Genomic DNA, 22,249 nt, shown 5'->3' with positions numbered 1-22,249 from the left:
ATAATGATAATAATAAATGCAATTACTAAGAAAATATTCAAACCACAGTTATCCAGTAGCTTCAACTCAAAATGTCTAGCACAAGTGACAACATTTATTTTGTTTAGATTGTTATTGGGCAACTTTTTCATTTTGGTTCAAAATCATCAAGTATGTTTCCTTACTCTGTTAGCAGCTGATATGCAAATTTTAATGTTAAAAGTTTTCCAAGTGCAATTTCAGATCACCATTTTAATGTTCATATGTTACGTTTTTCAAGCTATTCATATTTCTAAACAAACATAAAATTGGGTTTTAGCCCCAACCCAAACTAATCTTTAATGAAAATGAAATATTTACCTTACAGCTGCTGTCATTGTAACAGTACCACTTGTTATTTGGGTTTTTGGCATAAGTGACATAATGACCTCCTCCCATAATTCCTGAATGGCACTAAAAAAAGATTTTTTTGAATTAAAAATATATCATTCATTGAGATTGAAACCAATCTGCTTTCTGTCACTAAGTGGCAATGGTTCAAGACATCCCTTGAAATCAACAGATCCTAAAATGCTCATCTACTGAATGCTTCAATGTTACAGGCTCTACTTGATCAAAGCTCTTTCCTCATGTCAATGCAACCTAGAGCAAGTTCTAGCTACAGTCTACCTAGGACACACCCAATTGCGTTATTCAAGGGGATGAAAGGTATGTCATGGATGATCTTCTGGCAGTTCCAGCTCAACCTGGCCAAACTCAATTAAATTTCTCCCTCACACCCTTCTCCTGCATTCATCTTTCTCCGTTATTATACCACCACCATTTTCCCCCATCCCTTTTATCTTTGAAATCATCTAATTCCTTTCCCTATCCATGTGTTAACAATTCATTATCTTCTACAATATCAAGTAAGTTGGATTCTTAATTTGTCACCACAACTAAAAAATAAAAACCCCCACACTTTTCACATCCTAGTCATCCTGTCCCTTGCTTTCTTGCAACCACTCTTCTCTGGCCTCCCTGGTGCCTACATCTCTGCTTCAGCATGTTTAAAACGCTGCTGCAAAGATTATTGTCCTTGCCTGTTGCTCTCACCACATCATTTCCCTCTTTGAACCACACCATTGGCTACTCCTCACCTACCATATCGTGTTTGAATTTCTCATCCCTTACGCATCTCCAGTAACAATGCCAACCTCAGTGTCCCCCTGGTGTTTCTCTCACTGCTCCCCCACCATATTTATCTTCCTCGGTGTTGCACCATATGCTTAGAACAACCTCTCAAATGCAGAGTGTCAAGCTCCCCCTCTCTCTGTGACATTTGTGGGAATCTTGCTGTACAACTTATGAATTCTGGTTGATATTGTAAAGTTATTATGAAATTGCTGTATCAAGAAATGCCTCTCTCTCGCTGACAAGGTGTTAAGCATGTGTCCCCAACCCCCCAAGACCAGGCACAATGGTGAACTCAGTGACTGCCTGGACTTCATTTGGACTCTGGAGGCTTAAAACATATGGGATCCCTTCACAACAGTTTGGCAAGTGTCCAGCAGGGCAAGTGTGTCTAGACCTGACAGTCAAACCTTTCCCAAAGATTCACTTCTTCTGAGAGGTCTACGAATACTCATTAGTCAATTAAATGCCTTCTCCATTCAAACTCAGTAAGAGAGAATATAGTGAGAAGGGAGAAATTTAAATAAAATCAAACAGCTATATCATATGTGCACAATGGTCATCAATAACCAGTTAATCTAGTCACTGTCTGCCCCCTTCATTAGGAAAGTGCGTTTAGATGTTGTATTCGTAAGTATTAATAATGGTAAGAAATTAATGAGTTTTGGTATTTTCCAGACTGTCAGACAAATAAATATTCAATATGTCTGTACCTGTCTACAAACATAATCCTCAAACATTAATTTGGCAGCCCAGTATCTGGGAAGCATTTTGAGAAAGTAAAGCTTTATGTAAATGATACTTTAATCATTAACTCTAGGAACAGGTGAGAATCTAAATCTGGCAAAAAAGTCAGGTTAAATATAAGGATACATTTAACAATATGAACAATTATGAAATAGAATATACTTAAGGAAGAGAGCTGAGTCCCCATTATCAATAATCTTCAAAAAAAAACATTAGAAAAGTTCCCAGTGGACTCAGAGCAAAGAAAGATCTTATTTGACACAGGAAGTGGGAATAGGTAACCTGAAAAGTCTCTTCCAATCCTAACTTCTTATGGACTGTGCTGTATTTCACATATTTTTGAATATCTGGGCTTGGCAAAGCTCACATGCTCAGGATTTAATTCATCACTGTGGGGGGGGGGAATCAGAAATTATTTTCTCCCAGTCCAAATTAGCAGTGACTTTGCTTTTCTCTGTAGTGTGGAATAAAGGTTGCTTGCCAGGATTATTTGGATAAATCTCACAAACAGTTCCCTGCCATTGTAGGGTCCTCAGGCATTGATGTACCCGTTCTCTGCCTGAGGCACACAATTTCAATTGTTGGGTGTAGTGTGAAGGTGGTGGCGGCCCTGTAATACACAGGTCAGACCTGATGATCTGGCAGTCCCCCTCTGGCGATCCCTCTCTGGCTTTAAACTCTATGACTGACAGATACTCAAGCAGAAAAGCACTGTGCAGAGACTAACTTTTCAGTTATATTCAGCTTTATGGTAAACTGAATTTACTGGAGGATAACTCCATTTACCTCTTCTTTTTGTTATTCTTCTCAAGGACAAATGTTTACTTCATGTGTATTGCACGTGAAATTCTAAACTTAACAACAAAATTGCAGTTTAAGCATATTTTACTTATATAAAATGTCAACTTACCGAAATGGCATATAGATTGTAAATAGGGTTAACACAGACTTCTCTTTGGTCATCTGTCATATCTTCCTCACTGTGGTTATCAATCACACCATTGATACTGCCATTACTATATGCATTCTGCTCACAAACGTATCCATTGGCTAAAGTCATCTCGTCCTGAAAAATGAATAATTCACTCTGGCTACCACCCAAAATGTGTCCTTTGCTAATGGCATCTCCTTGGTCAGAAGTAAATTTCTGTTCCTGGTCAGTACCACTCTCTTTACTTGCATCCAAATTTTCTTTGCTATTTGATAGTTTGTTTTTACCTATCTGTGGTAGCCGCAGCCGCCCTTTACCTCTTCCTAAAGTCCTTGGGCTATTATTTGGGCTACTGTTTTTACTTGAAGGACAGCTAGTTCCACTTTTCCTCCCTGGTGATGGAGATGCTGTAAAAGAAAGAAGTTAAAACCTTTTAAGGTAAGCAAGCTGAAAACCTAGATTTTCCAATATAAGATTTCTTCCAATAACCAGAGACACTAATGAACAAAACTTTTGGGATGGATAACTTCTTTTTTTAAGCGACCAATGCATAGTTTATAGTTAGGACTAGAGATTGAAACTATTAATTTTACGTGGATTAGTTGGCAGATCTTGCTATGCAAAAAGAGGTCAATTACTCCCCGCCCCCAAAATCTGCAATGGCACATATAGCAGTTGAATAACTTCAAGCCACAGAAAATTTGAAATGCCAATATATACCAACCCTGAATAACTCTACTTCTTATTAATGAATGCTGTAATAGTCTTACAATGGAAGACAGTGGCAGAAATCAACGTTTCAGAATAAACTTAACTTCTGAATCAATAAAACACAAATAACCTCACTTTTACAATGAGTACACTATTCAATTGGCTTGTATTTTATAAGTTCAAGGGTAAAGATGATTTTGAAGAAAACTACCATACGTCTTGCTATAGGTCAATAATCACTAATTTCTACACTGCAATTTATAGAGAGACTGATTTCTACTATTTATTCCCTACCTTTGATATTATTCAAGATGCTACTAGTGTTAAATGAGGATGGACTCCTGTTCAGCACATCCCCTTCGCCAGATGTATAAGTATTTTGGAGATCTGTTTTTCTAGACTCCCCTTGCAGAATCCGTGGCTCAGAAAGGTCGTCAACCTGGGGAGTTCGTTGCTTTCGTTGACAATGACTTGGATCCCGTTGTACCAGAAAGGCACTTGGGTCAAAATTTTCGCGAGGAAATTTAACAATTTTCTGAGATTTTATCCAGCGGCCATTTACAAACTGAAATCGTTTCAGGTGAATTATCTAGGGTGAAACACATTAAACAAACAAGGTGATGGTTATACCACAATGACCTAATCAAGTAATTTAAATGTTCATTTTATCCTTCCAGAGATATACATACTATAAGATTAGAGCACAAATCAACTTGCATTGTACAATGTGTGGTATCTGGGTCTACAGAGGCAACATCTACCAACCAACAGTAGGTAGGAGATACAGCTTTAGTAAATAAATAAATAGTAAAGCATACTTTGTGTGCTTTGGACAAATTCAAAGGCAGCAAATGTAGATGCTGCATAATTTAAAGAAGAGAACAAGGCTGTGTTCCATAAAGGTAACACAACCAATGGCACTGCAATAAATGCAATGAACATTTCAATCCTTTGCTGAGCAGAACATCTCATTTAAGTAGTTATAGCAGGTATTTTTTCATTTACATGATATAAAACAGATAATACACGTGTAGCGACCTCACGTTGCGTCACCTATGATAGCCATGATTCAGTTGAGACAAAAGGGAACATAGGTAGATCTAAACCTTCCTTATTCTGTGAAAGTAGGAAGATGTACCCAGCAATCCGAACTCTCATGTTGAGTGTACATTTTTACTGTTGCCCAAAAGAAAAAGAAAATTATTGAAAGTTGTACCAAAATAGGGGGAAGCCTCCAAAGGTCCAGTTTTTTAGTGGCCAGGCAATGAGTCTTGCACTTGGAACAGTAATACATCTCATCTTCTCCCAGTTCCTCCTCACTGGTAAAAGCTCTTAGACAGCTATCCAGATTGATAGGCTCCGCCTGAGCCCGCCGGCTTTGTTCAACACTTTCGTGCTCTTCCACAATCTAAAGAGGTTACCAGATTAACATGAACTCTGTATCTTGGCAACTTTCCTAATACAGTAGACCCCCAGAGTTATGAACACCAGTGTTACGAACTGCCCAGTCAACCACACACACCTCATTTCGAACCGGAAGTACACAATGAGGTAGCAGCACAAACACAAAAAAAAGCAAATACAGTACAGTACTGTGTTAAACCAACTACTAACAAAATAGCGGGAAAGCAGCATTTTTCTTCTGTATAGTAAAGTTTTTCAAAACTGTATTAAGTTAATGTTCAGTTGTAAATTTTTGAAAGAACCATAATGTGTTGTTCAGTTACGAACATTGTAGAGTTACAAACAACCTCCATTCCAGAGATGTTTGTAACTTTGAGGTTTTATTGTACCTCAAAAACACACCAAGTTCTTCAGATTCACGTCCAAGGTTCTTAGAAGGTCCTTGCAAACTTATTGGGAAGTAACTTATTTAACTTGTTTGCAAGGAACTTCAAAAGCAAATTTATGTGATAAAGTCACGTCTGTCATCTTAACATGAAGCTCAGGAACATAAATCTTTCAGGGGCTTAGGTATGACCGCAATACAGAGGATAGCAAGCTTCTCCACTTCAGATCATGAAAGTTGTCAGATGGAGGAAGTGGCTGAAAAAGTCAAACTTTTTTATAAAAATGAAATAAGCAGGGCCTGGGGTGTTACCATTTTCATATGCTTTAGTTTACCTAGAATTTCTTCAAGCAGTGGTTTGTTTGTTTTTTTTTTTAAAAAAGCCCACACTTTGGTACACATTGTGAAATTTAGAAGAGTTATTTATTTTAGCTAGCTCTAGGTCTCCTCTTTAGGATTATTAGGTAGAGAGATGTTACTATACAATTTTTTTAAGACATTCCTATTTTTGTCTGATTCCTCCATTTCTATTGTGCGGGAAGGAAATAAATATAAGGCACATATAGTGCCTTTCATCTGAGGATCTGAAAAAAATCCTTTACAAATGTTAATTAAGCCTCAGACGCTCACCTGAGGTACAACAAGTATTACACATTCTCTCTACATACAGGCAAATTGAGGAACATTGAGGTTCATGGCAATTTGACGGCAGCCATCATAAAAACAGGATAACCTTAGGAGATACAGTTATTTTATTGTAGTATGTACTTCGTGGCTTTTCCCATCTTTTCTTTTAATAGGATATTCATTTTCCCTCTCAAAGTAATGAGATATGCAAATAGCGCCAATGATCCTTTATTTAGATGCAATTTTTTTAGTCTATCTAGAATTTACTCATACTTGAAGCTAAGTTTATTAGCTACCTTCTCACCATCACTTGGGTTACTTCCAAGAAAGTCTCTCTAGAGACATTTTATCTCTACCATTAAATTTAAAGTACTATATTATTGTTTCCTATGCTATGTTCACACATACTGTGTCCTTTAAATTGGGCGTGGTCTCCTGTTGAACTCCACGTTATTTTTGGAGACTCAGACTGACATCTGTTAGACCATGATTGGACCATTACATAACGCCTACAGAGGCGCCAACTGCTCTTTGTAATAATGGCTGACAGCAAAACCACCAGTCTACTTGTGTGTATAGGGATCAAGGGTAAAGAACTCAGTCTTTGCCAGCAGAGTTTAACTCTCCATATGTCTGACAGATACCCTATGTGTCTTGAGGTGCGTAGTTGAACTTCCATCTTCCCCAAAATTACCATCTTGGTTCATCAGTACAAGAGTATGGTTATGCAGTTAAAAGCTCCTCCCAATTTAGTCTCACTCTTCCTAAACCTCACATTCTGGAAATAATCTGCAAAAAATTTTGGCCTGACCTTGGTTTTTGCTGTGGATTCTGCCAATCGTCACTGCTTTACACAGCTTGGAGCCTCTAAGTACCAGATTTCTGCCTTCCTTATCTTTGACCTGGTCATCCACCTGCAAAGCTATGGTTTTTTAAAAAAATTATTGCCACCCCTTGTTTCTTCGCATAACCTTCCCTCCTAACCTTGGCACAAGAACCTCTCTGAGATGCGGTACATAAAGTCCTGTATAGTGTCTGGTTCTAAAAGCACTACTCAAACAGTCAGCCACCCTGTACTCAGCTGACAAGGATACGTGCGATCAGCAAGTACCCTGGGCATGAATTTTAAGGGGTGCCATTGGTAATATGGATCTGATTCCCGCGGTGGTGGAGGAATGAACTGGGAGAGAAAGACTGTCCAGTGCTGTCCACTAGTGTCCAGTGTTTTGCTTTTGCTCTCTGAAGCTACGATGGCTCAAGCAAGTTTTCCCTGACACAGGTATCTGGGCTTTGGCTGAACCTAGCCTTGTGTTCTACCATTTACTTCAGGATGTAGATAAGGAAAGTCATCTCTTTTACATTTAGATATTGAAAGACTCGGCACTTTTTGCCATCGCTTTTTTTAAAATACCCAGACTTTAGCCGGTGCTTGAAATCCAATTCAAGCAGGCGAAGTCAGCTGCTTATTTTGCCATTACTATAACTAGCACAGTACAGAATGAAACGTAGAGATTCTGGGTTTGAACTCTGACCCGGAAGTTCCAATATTCGAATATTCTAACACTGCTTTTCCACAGAGGGCTTGTTTAGACAAACAGCTGATGTGCAGCAAGGTTGGGTGTGAATCCACAGTGCACTAACTTGTCCCTGCTACTGTGCACTAAAAGTTCCCTAGAGTGCTTTGATTTGCTCCGCTGTGAAACAAGAAGCAGGCAGCATTATCTCCTGCAAAGGCGAACAAACCTGTTTGTCTGTCTTGTTGGTCTGAGGAGCTGGCTGAACAAGAAGTAGGATTGAGTGGACTTATAGGCTCTAAAATTTTACATTGTTTTATTTTTGAATGCAATTCTTTTTGTACATATTTCTACACTGTAAGTTCAACTTTCATGATAAAGAGATTGCACTACAGTACTTGTATGAGGTGACTTGAAAAATACTGTTTCTATTGTTTTTTACATGCAAATATTTGTAATAAAAAACAAAGTAAGCCTTATACACTGTGCATTCTGTGTTGTAGTTGAAATCAATATTTGAAAATGTAGAAAACATCCAAAAATATTTAAATAAATGGTATTCTATTATTGTTTAACAATGCGATTAGTTGCATGATTAATTTCTTTAATTGTGCAATCAATCATCATTAATTTTTTTAATCGCTTGACAGCCGTAAAATTTACACCACAGTATGCTGTGCACTAGCTATTCCTCTGAACAAGCCCCAAATTCCATCTGACACTCTGAAATGTTCTCCTTTACAGTGAAATGGGCAAATCCACCCCTTACATATAACGCCACTGGTTTCAATTCAATTAACACTAGAGATTAACTTGGTCCAAATTAAATGATGCCATTACTATGCCAGATGTTTCATGTACCTTTTGGATTGTTACCTCCCCATGTTCTGTAAATCTCCTTCTCTCATGACCTATTTAAAGGTTTTCAACTTCTTCGGCCTACTGCAGTCCTTTTCCCCCCAACCCTCCAAACCCTACCAATATGAGTGCCAGCAAGTCTCCAGAATGCACAACATCGAAACTCAAACCAGTTTGCCCCCAATACACAATCATAGCTAGTGACCCCTTCTTTCCTCAGCTAGCCTCTTCCACATTTCGAAACAGAAAAACACAAATTAAGGGAATGCTCCATTCTCCACGTGGCAGGATGTCACAAGCTGCCCCTCCACGGGCAACACAGGCACACCGGTGTCTCTGTATTGCTAATACAGCCCCTTTACTGCTCTAAGAGTACCCTGACGACACTTGTCTGAGAATACTGGGAGATCCCGGCTGTCCCTCCTAACTACTTTGAAGGCCCTCAGAGCTCTTCAAAACCCCTCTGAATGACTATGCCTTCAACTTCTGGATTTCAGAAACTACTAAACTTTTATTTTAACTACATTAAACAAACATCATAATATCTTACAGTAACCTTTCTACTTCTTATTTTATTAGGGATTGAAGTCTAATTTTGTAAGGGCTCAGCAGTGCTTCCCTTCTTGATCACAGTTAATCCCATGGACCCACCCCAGTGATCTTGCTCTGTTTCTCCTCAGGAGCTAATCGATGACCTTCAAATTCCAGTCAAACCCCTGAAGTTCCAAACTAACAGCCTAGATGCAACTTCCATCCAGGAGGCCAACCCTCCGTGTCTCTGTGCACCCACTGGCATACGTTCTTCACACACATATCCCCTCACACAGTTTCACTAAAGTTTATTCTATAACATCTGATATCAAACAATTTCAAGTAAGTATAGTCTGTTTTCCACACAGCACATCAGACTTCCTCTAACCTTAGGTCACCCTCAAACCAATAGGAGAGATGTTTGATTGAGCTTACATATAATGTGTTCAGGGCATACAATGCACGTTTTAAAATGAGAAGGCAGAGAGCCAACAAAACTTGTGCCTTTCATCAAATGCGACAATATGGGCCAAATTTTCAGTGGGCATCCAAATGTACTTGTAAATACTTTACTGGTGCATCTGCACACATGAAAACCCACTTCTGTGCATCAAGACCATTTAAATGTATGTATAATTGACTGTTTATGTGTGTCTCTTCAGGGCTGCATGTGTACAAATAGATTCAGCCTCTGGGCATGTTAAAAATCATAATACCTTTTGCATGCAGGACACTTTTGAGCAACTTAAGTTGCTCATTATTATTCACCTTAGCAACACACCTCTCTTTGCCAAGTTTAAGAAGGTTACTCACTTGTAACCAGGAGCTCTTCATTAAGGACTCTGCATGTTCACTCACCAGATACACTGGTAATGCAGCTCTGCTGGCTAAATGTTTCACAGTTGCGCCTGTTGGAAATTCTCCTGCCCCCCTGCTGCCCTTCCTCTCACTGTTTCTGAATATTCTGAGGGCTATAAAAGATGCTGTGGGGCTCAGGCTACCTCAGATCCTCTGATTGTCTCCACAGATCTGAGGCAGTAATTAGGACTCCAAGGAAGAGGGGAAGGTGGGCATGGAGCGTAAATGTGCACAGCCCATGCAATACTGTCATCTGTGGAAGATGAAATGTGAAGTCCTAATTAAACAGTGCTCTTCAAATACAGCATCCAACCAGAATGCTAGGTCTAGTGCATAATGTTTTGTAAGTGTGTGAACAGAGAGCCATGTAGCAGCTCCACAAATTTCTACAATGGGAAATATACCTAAGGCATGCCAAGGTATTTGCAGTGTAAAGGCCTGATAGGGATGTGGAAATATGTATCCCAGAAACTGAGACACCCAAATAAATCTGGGGCTATTGGGAGAGAATTATGGATGCTAGGGTCAACATACTGAAATTGAATTTTTTGATGGAGTTGAGCTCTCTCAGGTCTAAGATGGGTCAGAGACAGTTACTGATTCTGAAGAAAGATGGCTATCTGGAATACAATCCCTTTCCCCTGAATTCCTTTGGAACTTCTGCTATGGCCCCTACTTCCATGAAAGTGCAAACCGCTATTCTTAGTAAGTTCTCATGAAAGGGACACACTAGCGCCTCCTGAAGTAGTAGGGCATGGAGCCAGTTTTACACTCCCTGTGAACTCTTGGGGTTAAGGCGTTGCAGACCACAAATGCTGAAGGAGACTGTCCTTTCACCACTCAAGCCAGACACCTCATATGGGCATCCAAAGCAGGGAATACAACATGATTTAAGAGGCACACCCCTTAAATCATGGCCTCTTCCCCGTTGCAGCCACCACAGGATCTGTAAGCTTTCACACCAACATGTGGGAAATAATAAAATAAATACTTAAGAAAATAAAGAAGTTAAAATTTCTAACATTAAGTCTTCTAGGAGGGTAGGTCCAAATTGCATCTCCCTAGAGAGGTTTCTGGCCTGTCTGCTTGCCCAGTTGAAGGGAAGTGAGGTGACCAGAGCACACCACTTCCTCCGATAGCCTTGCCCTTGATTTTCAGGAACAATAAAGAGAGGGGCAGACAGAGTCGAGAGACAATTCCTATGGGCACTGCTGTGACATGTTCCACTCAAAGCTGCACCACGGGTGCATCCCATGAGTAGGAATGTATAGCGGTCACTCAAAGAAGGGTCTGTTTTCAAAAGCTTACAACCAAAAAGTTACATTTTTAATTTATTTAGGATAAAATTTCAAGAATCGCCAGCCAAGTTCTGTTTGTAAAATGTTTCTTTAAACTATGCACAGACAGGTGATGCATTCTTTCAATGTACAAACGGAGCATGACATCTGGGGTTTTGTTTTGGTTTTTTGCTTAAAAAGTTACCCTTGAGGGAGGGCACAAGTATTTTTGTAGGCACAATTTGCAAACAAATCCCAATCCCAAAATCACTTACACATGTTATCTTTAGTCACATAAGTAGTCCCAATAAGATGATGAGGCTACTCATGTGTATTAAAAAAAGTTTAGCTTGTGCACATGTGCTTTCAAGATTGGGGCCTCTCTTTTTGTGAATGTTGTCCTGTTTAGTTCATTTATGGAGACTAAATCAAAGGTCATTGTATTGGGACGCATTGGGAATGTGCACCTTTTGTGGTTATCAAAAGCGTCATCACTAAGTAAAAGGCCTATGGATATAGCAATGTCACACAAATTGCCCTTTACAGACAACCTTCATTTTAGCTCTTCCCATTATTGATTTTGTATTCATTATTTCAGCAGAAGATGAAACACAAAAGCAATAATGCAAGTACCTAAATACTGAGAGTAAGTTTCTAATCTCGCTCCTGCTGAGATGGACTAATGATGAGCATGCAACCATGGAAGTGATGTTAAAATGGGATATATTTCAGAGCTAATAAAATACAAGTAAATATTGCAACCTAAGATGTGCTGCTGGGTTTATTTTGTAAATGATTTTACCCGTTCCTGTGACGTCTGGTAGCGGAGATGAAGGGCTGTAGGATCCCAGTCTACGGCGATGTAAGCATTTCCAATACAAGCCCTGTCTTCTGCACACTCGATTTTACACCCACGGCAAAATCTAAACGAAAAAAATCTTTAGCCTCAATGGTGACAGATGAATTATCCAATAACTTAGATTCCTGTTAATCAGGAGGATACTTTGTTCTCCTCCTTTTTCCTGTTCTCAGACCATGGCCATCACTGTGGTGTTTGAGACTTTGTCTTCAGTGCCAGAAAGGTGTGCTTTTCCAGTAGGATAACCCAGGTACGTTAGCGATCATTCTGTAACATCCTAGTGGAGACCGGGCACTGTAGTTTTTACCACCAGGTAGGTAGGCAAAGTCAACACTATACCCCCACCCATGGTTGACCTTGACCAAAAATCTATCAGTTAAAAACTACAGTTCCTTGTCTCCTCTAGGATGTTACAGCAGGATAGCTAATGCACATACTTTTTCGTAATCAAGACATAGTCTGAATGCTTTCCAACAGTGTATTATGCAACATGACTAGCACCTGTCATGTGTGCCTCTCTTCCCCTCTCCAAATTGTGTGTAGACTTTTAAATGTGTGTGTGATGCAGGGTGGATTATAAGTTAAGGCAAGGTCTTCATCTTCTATAACAGTTTATAACACACAAATAGGCTTATTTTTTGTTTCTCTTCAGTCATATTTTTTCCTGGGTATGAAGTCTCCTGGTCCTTGTGAGGACTAGACATCAAGAGGCAGGATCTCCAGGTAAGCCAAGGATTGTCCAGTATAGTGTCAACATGATTAGTTTCAGGTTCACTAAAGGCCCACCTGTATTACAGATATAACCACACACTAGCTTGGTTGTCTCCTACAGTAAGAGATGTACCTGATCTAATATAATTTATTTAATTGCCTGTGGGGACAATGTTTCTGGGTGTAAGACGGTTACACAGCTATATAGTCCAGCCTTAGGTGAATAGTTATACTGATAATATGAACAGGCCCTAAGGTATAGTTGAGTGTTAAACCTTAAAGAACACTTGGTAATTTTCAAGTGTTTCACACCATAGGGACAAGTCAATTTCTGATGGCTTTTGGAGACTTGCGAGGGTGTTCTAGACTAAGAGAAAAGGTTTCTGGCTACTGGGAAATAGGTTAAGGCTCTTGTCTACAGCAGCTCATACATGCCTTTCCCCAAGGTGAACTGCCTCTGTCACTGTCAATTCCTACTCAGGCTAGGAGGCAATGATTTATATTTGAAGGGCAGGCCTGCAATAGAAAAGACATTTTCTTCATGTGGAGCAGCAGAGAGAAAGCAACCTGGCAACACGGGGACAGTTAGTAAGGGCTTTTGAGGTGGTCAAAGACTTGTTCTTTTTGGGGGTTTGGTACTGACTTGTCCTGAGGAATGTAACGGGTTAAAATATATTTCAAAACTTGGTGCTGGTTTCCTATGTTGAAGCTTACGTGTCAGAATAGTTTTCAGCTCTGTAAGTCATAAAAGCAATTCTGCAGTGAAAACCTGACACTTGGGGGTTTGGGTTAAATTAAATTCCAAATTCTCATTGTTGGATATTACCTCTTGAAGTCCTGAAATCTATCAAAAATCCATTATCATAAATTACATTTCTGCTTAAGTTATCCCCTGGCTCAATTCTAGAAAGAGCAATTCACCTGTACCATGGACACCACGCACAAGAATTTCCATCCTTCTGAACCACCCTAAGGGTAAACGGATACTGGTACCCCATGCTGTCGTCGCTGAAACGGAACAGAATACAACAAGAAACGTAAGTATTGATCTAGTCTGCTGAATTCCTTGCCATACAGCACACACTGTTCACCCCACGTTTGATTTTTTGCTTGGAAGGAATGTTTAATACAGTAAGCAAGCATGATGGTGCATGAGATCAATGCTTAAGGGAGCCGATTCCAACCCATTAAGAGCTGCTTAACAAAACAAGATGCTTCCCTGTGTCATCTAAATTCCACTAAACACTGTAATGTTTACTTTGTAAATCTGCTCAGGACAGTCACATTAAACTGCAACAATTTTTGAGGGAGGAGTCCAAAGAGCAGCAGGCATAATTACAATACAAATTAATCAATCAATCACACAATCATACAATCAGACTATAAGCCTCATTTTATCACACGGTAAAATAAGGCTATTGGACCGTTTATAAGGACAGTAATAAACTGCAGAGATGGAAATTCATAAATACTTTTAAAGATCCTGCTGAGGTAACAGATCTCACATAAGACTCTACAGCAGTAGAATTCTCTCCGCATATACTAGCGGATACATTGAGCCAATTAAGTAATAGTCCAGATTATCAGAGGCTCACAGGAATACACTAAATTGGAAAATGGTCACTCATCTCATCTGAAATACATTGAAATATTTAATTCACTATGTTAAACATTAGAGACTTGTTTAGCAGTCACAATGCTGCAAGAAAGCACCCTGATGTGAACAAAGGGACATAGCAGAAAATTTGCTGGAGGCCAGATCTACACACACAGTTGCACAGATACAACTAAAGGTGTCTGTCTGAACCAATTCAATTAAACCCATACAAAACCCTGTGGGAACATACTTAATTCCATTTAAACCAGGCTTATGTCTGTTAGTCCTGTATACTTGGCTCCTTTCTCTTTCAAGTCTCATTCCTCTTTGAATACATTTAATAATTTGCCACAAAGCCAAACCTTCATCCCATTCAAGCCAAAAGCTAAATTCCCACTAAGTTCACTGGGAGTAGGATTGCCATTGACAGAATATCCATTTACTCCCCTAGCTAACATGGAAACAGACTCACTTGTTTAAATTTCCTCAGCTATAAATTAATCCACCCCACAAGCTACCTATGTAATTCATTACATTCCAGACCATCTAAAAGCACTGCCACACAGCAAAAGACCTTATCAGTATCTCATTCTTAAAATACATCAACAGTGCTCACATAAGAAAAAAGTGTATTATTTTCCTGCACCAGGCTATGTAATGAATTATCAATCAATGATTCAAGAATGTGCAGTATGTAAGAATAACTTAAATTGAAACCTAAAAGCATAAGTTAGATAACTATATTAAAGGACACACAGCATCATTATTTAATTTGTACTACATGAAAATGGCTTGGCTACAAAAATAACCCACCAGATGGAATCTGCAGGCAGCAACAATGCATTTGAGCTAAAAATATATGCAATAGTTTCTAAAATAGTTGACATTTAGAGTTTAATTGGGCAGTAAGACCATATCTTCATCTTATGGAATGTCTCATGTCAGCAGTTAAATTTACAAAGCAAGGCTAAGCACTAATACTTTTGAATCCTTATAAAGAAGTCTGTACCACAGTAAAGGGTGATTCCAAGCCATAGGTTAGCACATCCAACTCACCAGTCTTGTGCATGGTTACTAGCTTCCTGGGGAGGGAGAGGGCTGGCAAGCCGGGAAACCTGAATCCATACTGCATCATACAAGTCTTTTTTCCGAGTATGAACAGTACATGGAACAATTAATGGCATTCCAAAGAGACTGGGACGATTCTTCTGAGATGAAAGGAAATATAGTTCCGTCCGCATCTGTATTTACATATTAAAGGAATGAATGTAATGTATTGTGAACATTAACTGATACTATGACTATCAGAAAGCTCTTTCCACTTGTCATTCACTTCAGTATTTTCCTGTGCTCTGTTTGATCTTAAAGAGACTAATAATTCTACAATAAAATCACTGAGCATCTCTGAATCATGCGAATAAGTCAGCATTAAAAACTGTTGTTTTTTAAAGTTGAGTTACAGTCTGAAAGCTCTGTCATTGACTTTTTATTTACTTTAGCATGTGTCATATAGACTGCAATTGCTAGGCTGTATCAGCATTTCCATCAGAAACCTGTATTAAATTAAACTTCTATTTTCTATTTAATATTACTTATGTCTTTCCCTTCCCCACCAACTGGTAACATTTAAAAACGTAAACAAGCACCTCTACGTACAAGTCATCAGTCCCATAGTGCAAACCCTGCCCAGTGTTTATCCCTTGAAAAATAAGATGGTATTGTGAATAGAAAACACAACAGGAAATCAGATTTGGGCTTTGTGGACTTTGAGAGATCTTGGACAAGTCATTTAACCTTTGTGCCTTATTCTCCCCATCTATAAGAATGGGAACAATACATCCTATGTAACAGATATTGAGGCTTAATACATTTGTGTTTGTAAAATATATTGAGATCCCTGGATAAAAACAAAAACCATTATTAGCCAGCTGACCCCCACCATTAATACAATGCCTAGAAATAGAAAGCTCTCAGCACAAACTTTTGATGGCGTTTCTGCAGGCAATTTGCTTTGCCTTATGGGTTGCATAACCAGTTTGGATCTGATAAAGAACATTACACCAATTCCCTAAAAGATCTCCTACCAACCCTTATATGAGGCCTATGATGGTGTTATTGGACAATGGTAAAAAAAAGCCTCACAAAAATATACTGTGAAAAGGGAAGTTATGCAGCCTTCTAGCCCACAAACCACTGGCTTTAAATGTTAACCGCTTCTAATGCCTGAAGGCTGAGAATGTATACAGAGTGCAGAATTATCTAAGGCACTCAGTCAACCAGCCGTGACATTTATAGTTTAACTTGACTACAGATGCATTTACAAAGAGCAGTTGACACTAATAAAATGACCTGCAAATGTACCATATGCCTTAGCTCTATACTGGTTCTGTAAAGGAGATTATGCAGCTCCAGGTAAAGGGAAAGAAAAGAGTTTCAAGTAGCTTCTCAAATCAGATTTCTTCTGATCAGAGTGGATGCCTGAAAGCAAGATAGATTAGACTACAATGAACAGTCAAAAATGCGTCTTAGCACTAAGGAAATATGCTAAGAGTCTCTGAGGAAAGTAAAACCCCTACATTAGACATGGTGGTTAAACTTTCAAAGGAAAGCATAACACATGCTCATACAACTTCACATGTATGCCTACATAACAGGTGATTGTGCAGATAAATGGGTACTTGTGTGCCCTTCCTAGGACTGCAAATATACATTCCTTCATCACAGCTTCATCCAAAAAAAAAATCACTGCCTTTTACAAGTAGCCTACACCACACATTTGCAACTAGTGCAGAATATACTAACCATTTTTCTGTGGACTGCAATGATGTAGCCTATAAATGGACTATCAGAAAGCAAAGACATATGACCATTCATCATCCCATTGGCAAGGTTATTCTCTGTTCCACATGGCACTACAGTATTTGGCATTCCATTTGGAATTAGTGTTGGTCTGGGGAAATCCCCATTCATCATTATGTTGAGCATTCCATTAGCTGATGGCCCAGTGGAGAAATCTGAATTTAGGTACAAACACATGGTTACTGAATTATGATACTTGCACCATTAATATTTGTGAACTATGAATCAGCTGCTTTGGCTACAAACCAATCTGCTCAAACTTGCTTGTTAAATGCTATCTTATATAGAAGTGACCCATGTCATTTACTGAATGCCAGGAATCTATACTCCAAAGTATACACGGACCACAGACAAACATTCACATCTATCCCTTAATACCACCACTTCAAAAACAATTAAGTCTTTGAGAAACAGATGTAGCCAGCCCCAGTCGCAATATACATCCCACTGTTAGCAGCGTGTCTACTGCTCAAAACAGAAGAATGAATCAGATTCTGTTCCCAGCTTTGCCAAAGATTCACTAGGTGACCTTCAGCAAATCATTTCTCTGTGCCTCCGTTATGCTCCTTTTAAAATGGGTAAATTTAAGATTATGATCTGTTGTGAAGTTTAATCAATGTTTATAAAGTGTACTGAAGTCCTTGGATAAAACACATAACACAGATATTATTGTCCCAGTATTGATGCCAAATCTAATTATAAATACACAGTTAGCAACAGCAACCAGAACTTGTAACAGTGTTTTGTTTTCTTTTTTAAACATTTCCTGTTCCATCCAACTGAGTGTATGAAATATTCTTCCCTTCCTCCAAACCATACTTTTTCTTTAGCCTTATCTCTTTCCCCATTATAAAGTTGGATTTTTTCTGTACCTCGCCATCTATACCTAATCAATACTCTTGGATCAATTTAAACAAAGAGGAAAATGAATAATTTTGTTTTACCTGTTTGCACAGGACTAGACGCTGACGTGGGGGATCCTGGGACCGGTATCTCAAATGCACACAAAAACCCACTCACTGATAACCGAACCTTCTGGTTGTCTTGAGGAAAGTTCTGTGGAGAAAAACAGAATAAAAGGAATAATAGTATACTATAACAGCATTTAGTATTTTCCACTGTGATCCTGCATATATTTATTGTTGAAAATATTTTGTGATGGCAGACTTGGCTTTAAAGTATATACATTTTATTTAGAATTAATAGGTTATTTCTCATCAGGCTTCTGCCCTAAAATATTTGGTAGCGTTTAAACACATTATATCACTGCTTGTCTTTGAGTTAGGCCCGGTCAAAATGAGAAAGTTGTATCATTTTACCTAAAAATGTGATTTTGAAGTCACTTTAGTTTAACTGGTGCAAATAACTTTGCTTTGGTCTGGTTCTAGAGTGGTTTATTTGGATTCAGCTTAGACCAATTCTAAATTAACCCTGGTTTAAACCAAAATAAAAGCGTTCACATGGACTCACACCATTTAAACTAAACTGATTTAAAAATCACACCTTTAATTAAACTGGTGCAGTGTTCATGTAGACAAGATCTTATGTTGAAGATATGAAGGAATTTTAGTATGTTGATGTACAGGCTTCAGTAATTACTCTAAGTACTGAAAGGATGCTGGTATCGATGAAAGCATGTTACCTTTATATTAGAGCTATGTACTTCTGCAAGAAGAATCTGTTCTGGTTTTAGCCCACAAAGTTCACTTAGCTGCTTTTTTAAACCTGTATACTTTTCATCCATGTTCAGTCTGAGCCCATATCGAACAGGGGTGGTACCATCTAATTTAATTACTTTAAGAGAAAGAAACACACTTTAGTCAGCAAAATGGCAGTGTTTTTGTGAGAATAATACAGGTCACATTTCTCATTTATTAAAAAACTATTGTTTCTTCCATTTTAAGACTTGATCTTTTCATTGACTACCAGACACTTTTCTAGCATTTCCAAGACAAAAGAAGGTCTTAATACTGGACAAGAGAACCTTCATTACCTGCTTAAGTGTGGGAGCAGCAGTTAAGGGTTTTTTTGTTTGTTTTTTGTTTTGTTTTTTAAACACTATGTCTTTTTTTTTCAATGTCTTAAGATGCAAGCATGAAAAATTATTTTTCTTCAGTAAAAGGTTTGAAGATCACGGTACAATTCTGCACTGGGCAGACTCTCAAAAACTATCTGTATAATCAAATTGCTACTGACCTCAAATGCTGAATATTACACACTTTAGGCATCAAATCTTTTAGTTGAGACAAAAGAGATGGCAGCACCTGAACTATGCTCACTGCTATGTAAATATTTGACAGCTAAATCATTTTTTTTGTTCTAGTGTAAATGAAGCCCACTGAAATTAGGTAGCTTTTAGTAGTGTAAAAGGGCACATTTATGCTACAATATTTTACCTCAATCCCAAGAAAGGTCCAGATGCATTAGTGCTAAGTGCCAGTGTAGACAGGACTCTTACCACTGTGCCCTGAAAACCTCTTCTGCATCACTGCTGGAACGTGAGTATGTTTTAGGACAGGCAAGACTGGAGTGATTTAAATTCGGACTACCCACCTGTAATTTCTAAGTGCATGTAGCTATCCATTGGAAGAGGCAAGGATAAAAAATTAAAAGGGTCAAATCGAACACTTATGTGCCCACATGTTTTGCATTTTACTTGGGACCTTAGCTGCCCATGAAACAAATCCACTACGATTGATCTGTTTCTTCTCAGATGATTTTCCCAGGCCTGAAACAAAGTGTAAAATAAGTTAGAAATGTAGCACAATGGCTTGGACTTGGTAGAGGGAAGTGTGTTACAAGATTCCAAGATATTTATAAAAATATGGTGCTAATATATGCTGTACTATAAGTTATTTGACCAGTGTTGTAAACAAGCAGGAAACAATTTAGTTTCAACATGAGAAAAACATTTGTGATTTAGGACAATCAGCCAGGGTTACAGCTTCTTTAAGTAGCTCTCGACACAATCACTGGGTATCTTTTCAAGTTTTGCTATACATTGCTTCTGAAAAAATGACTTCCTTAAGATGACATTGTGAGGTTCCACATTTTTGTTCTCATAATTTTTGGGTCAAATTTACTCCGTTTACCAGTAACGGTGATTTTTCTAGCTGCCTTCAAATACACCGTAATCTATGAAAAATTCAAGCTGTATTTATTTCTGCCACTATTATCGTTTGTCACTGATAATAAATATTCTGCTATTTCAATTTAGTGATCAATTTTTTTTAAAGGTATGAGGCAGAATAGAATCCAGCTTGCTCTTCCACAGATCTACAAGAGTAAAAATCTATCTGTGTAAGACAAAGAGAGAAGGTTCAGACACAAAGGGAGAAAACTGGCTGAACAGAAAGGTGACATTTGTACAAAGTCAGTTTTCTATTAATGCAATTTAAGAGATGTTATGCTTACTGAAATACCAGTATATTAATGGAAAGCCTGCTTGAATCCAGACCAAAACATCCTTCTAAAGTGTTTCTACGGATACACATAACACATTGTGTATCTACATAACATCAATAAAGTTTGGTAAGTTAAGAAAAAAGGGGAGAGTCTCATTAGCTTTTACTCAGCATCCATGTGACTGAGAGATCAATAGCTAGAATTTAAGGATCTATCCTACAAAAATATTTATTCCCAGCATTTACAGTTTCTACTGATCCAAATACGATCCTATGTTCAGTTCAGAGGTAAACACTGTACAGATCCAGTATGTAACAAAAGAAAACGCAACAGTATTATAATGGAAAATGTAACCTTTAACCTTACTGACAAAATAGAAAGCCAGTATCACAAAAAAAGGTGTATTTACCAAACTACTAAGAAACCATGTATAACTACCAGAAATACCATAAAATCCGCAGATATAATCTGGCTTTCATTTTAGAGTGCTTGGCTTCATATATATTTCAACTTGCATGAAATTTGAAATTTGAGGGCATATCGCAGAAAGCGAAAGCCAATAAATATGACCAATGCAAAGGTCATGATTCAGAATGAATTACTGTTTACAAAAAATATACTTTTGCAATGTTAGATAATGTTACGTTGCAAGGTAATATTTATTTTAACCTTTTATGGCAGAATCAAGCATCCACAACAAATTTCCTTTTAACCCCACTCAGAGGTGGGCAGGTAAAACTCTTTATGCCATGGGCAAAATATTTCAGAAATTGTCAAACTGTCCTGCCATTCTACTGAGTCTACAAACATTCACACACAACGTGCTTCAGTGAGGTCATACAATTGCATGGGTCTTGCTGAAATTAACAGATAAAATCATCACCACTTGCTAAAAGTATTGTGAGGAATCCTATATTGTATTTCAGTTGGATTAAATATTGCTTTAAAAAAAAAAATCTGTATTTCACTGGTTCTAGAGTGCTGTCAGAAACCTGTGTGTCAGTGCAGATTCTACTGGCCTAGTGTCAATAACTTCCAGTTCAGACACACCTCTGCTGCTACCTCCCAATCGGGTCGACCGTCACTATCTTTCAGTTCTACATATGGCTTATCATGAACTCTGTTCAGATCCTCATGAAGACCATCCAGAAGAAAAGCCAGAAGCTCCTGCGAGTCCTGCTGCTGGAAACCATTAAATCTTGGAGCATATTTTGCTATCGTCCACTATATAAAAAAAGAGTAAAAACCAGGAAGTTATTTGATAATAAATCACAGAAACCTTTACTTATAACAACAAATTAACCTACTGAAGATGTATGATGGTGACCAGTGTAATAAACTACATTTTTAAGTGTTAAAGATGACCACATAAGTTTCCAGGGTCAGAGCGAGGCCAATTGTGAGTTGTGAAAGGTCTTTCATCTCTAATTAAGGGAAATAAAGGACCGTGTTGTCAGCCTGATGTGCACAAAAACCAGAACCCGCATTAGTGACTGTTCTGAATCTACGACTTCTGCACTGGATTATGACATACCCCACAAAAAGGGTATTACAATGATCATCGTCATGTGTCATATTCATGACATACCTATATGTGCTTGTGTGACACATCCTAAATTGTAATTTAATCTCATAAGAGATTTCTAAATTGAAATTCCTTTAGGTGGGTATCAAACGGTACACTAAATATTCAAAATCCCTTCCAGTCCTACATTTATACAATTCTATTTCTCCAAAGACTGCAAGTAAAATTCACTACTGGTATAAACTACATACATCACAGACACTTATAAGCTGCACACCTAAGAAAAATATGAATCTTC

The 22,249-nt window shown here is 38.2% G+C and overlaps 1 protein-coding gene across 3 annotated transcripts in view; it reads right to left on the bottom strand.

Moving 5' to 3' along the window:
* USP32 (ubiquitin specific peptidase 32) overlaps positions 1-22,249 on the bottom strand; it is a 150,894-nt gene that overhangs the window by 2,591 nt on the left and 126,054 nt on the right. For all 3 annotated transcript variants that reach the window (XM_077836362.1, XM_077836363.1, XM_077836364.1), the window contains exons 22-33: positions 21,477-21,650; positions 19,575-19,749; positions 18,664-18,815; positions 17,966-18,077; positions 16,965-17,176; positions 15,219-15,403; positions 13,487-13,573; positions 11,798-11,918; positions 4,758-4,949; positions 3,836-4,130; positions 2,810-3,237; positions 340-432 (exon numbers count right to left, since the gene is read on the bottom strand). In XM_077836362.1, the coding sequence (XP_077692488.1) occupies positions 340-432; positions 2,810-3,237; positions 3,836-4,130; positions 4,758-4,949; positions 11,798-11,918; positions 13,487-13,573; positions 15,219-15,403; positions 16,965-17,176; positions 17,966-18,077; positions 18,664-18,815; positions 19,575-19,749; positions 21,477-21,650 (2,226 nt within the window). The remainder of the gene's footprint in view (positions 1-339; positions 433-2,809; positions 3,238-3,835; positions 4,131-4,757; positions 4,950-11,797; positions 11,919-13,486; positions 13,574-15,218; positions 15,404-16,964; positions 17,177-17,965; positions 18,078-18,663; positions 18,816-19,574; positions 19,750-21,476; positions 21,651-22,249) is intronic.

This window comes from Eretmochelys imbricata, chromosome 17, assembly GCF_965152235.1.
Source record: "Eretmochelys imbricata isolate rEreImb1 chromosome 17, rEreImb1.hap1, whole genome shotgun sequence".
Classification (NCBI taxonomy): domain Eukaryota; kingdom Metazoa; phylum Chordata; order Testudines; family Cheloniidae; genus Eretmochelys; species Eretmochelys imbricata.
This window is presented reverse-complemented; position numbering and strand designations above follow the sequence as displayed.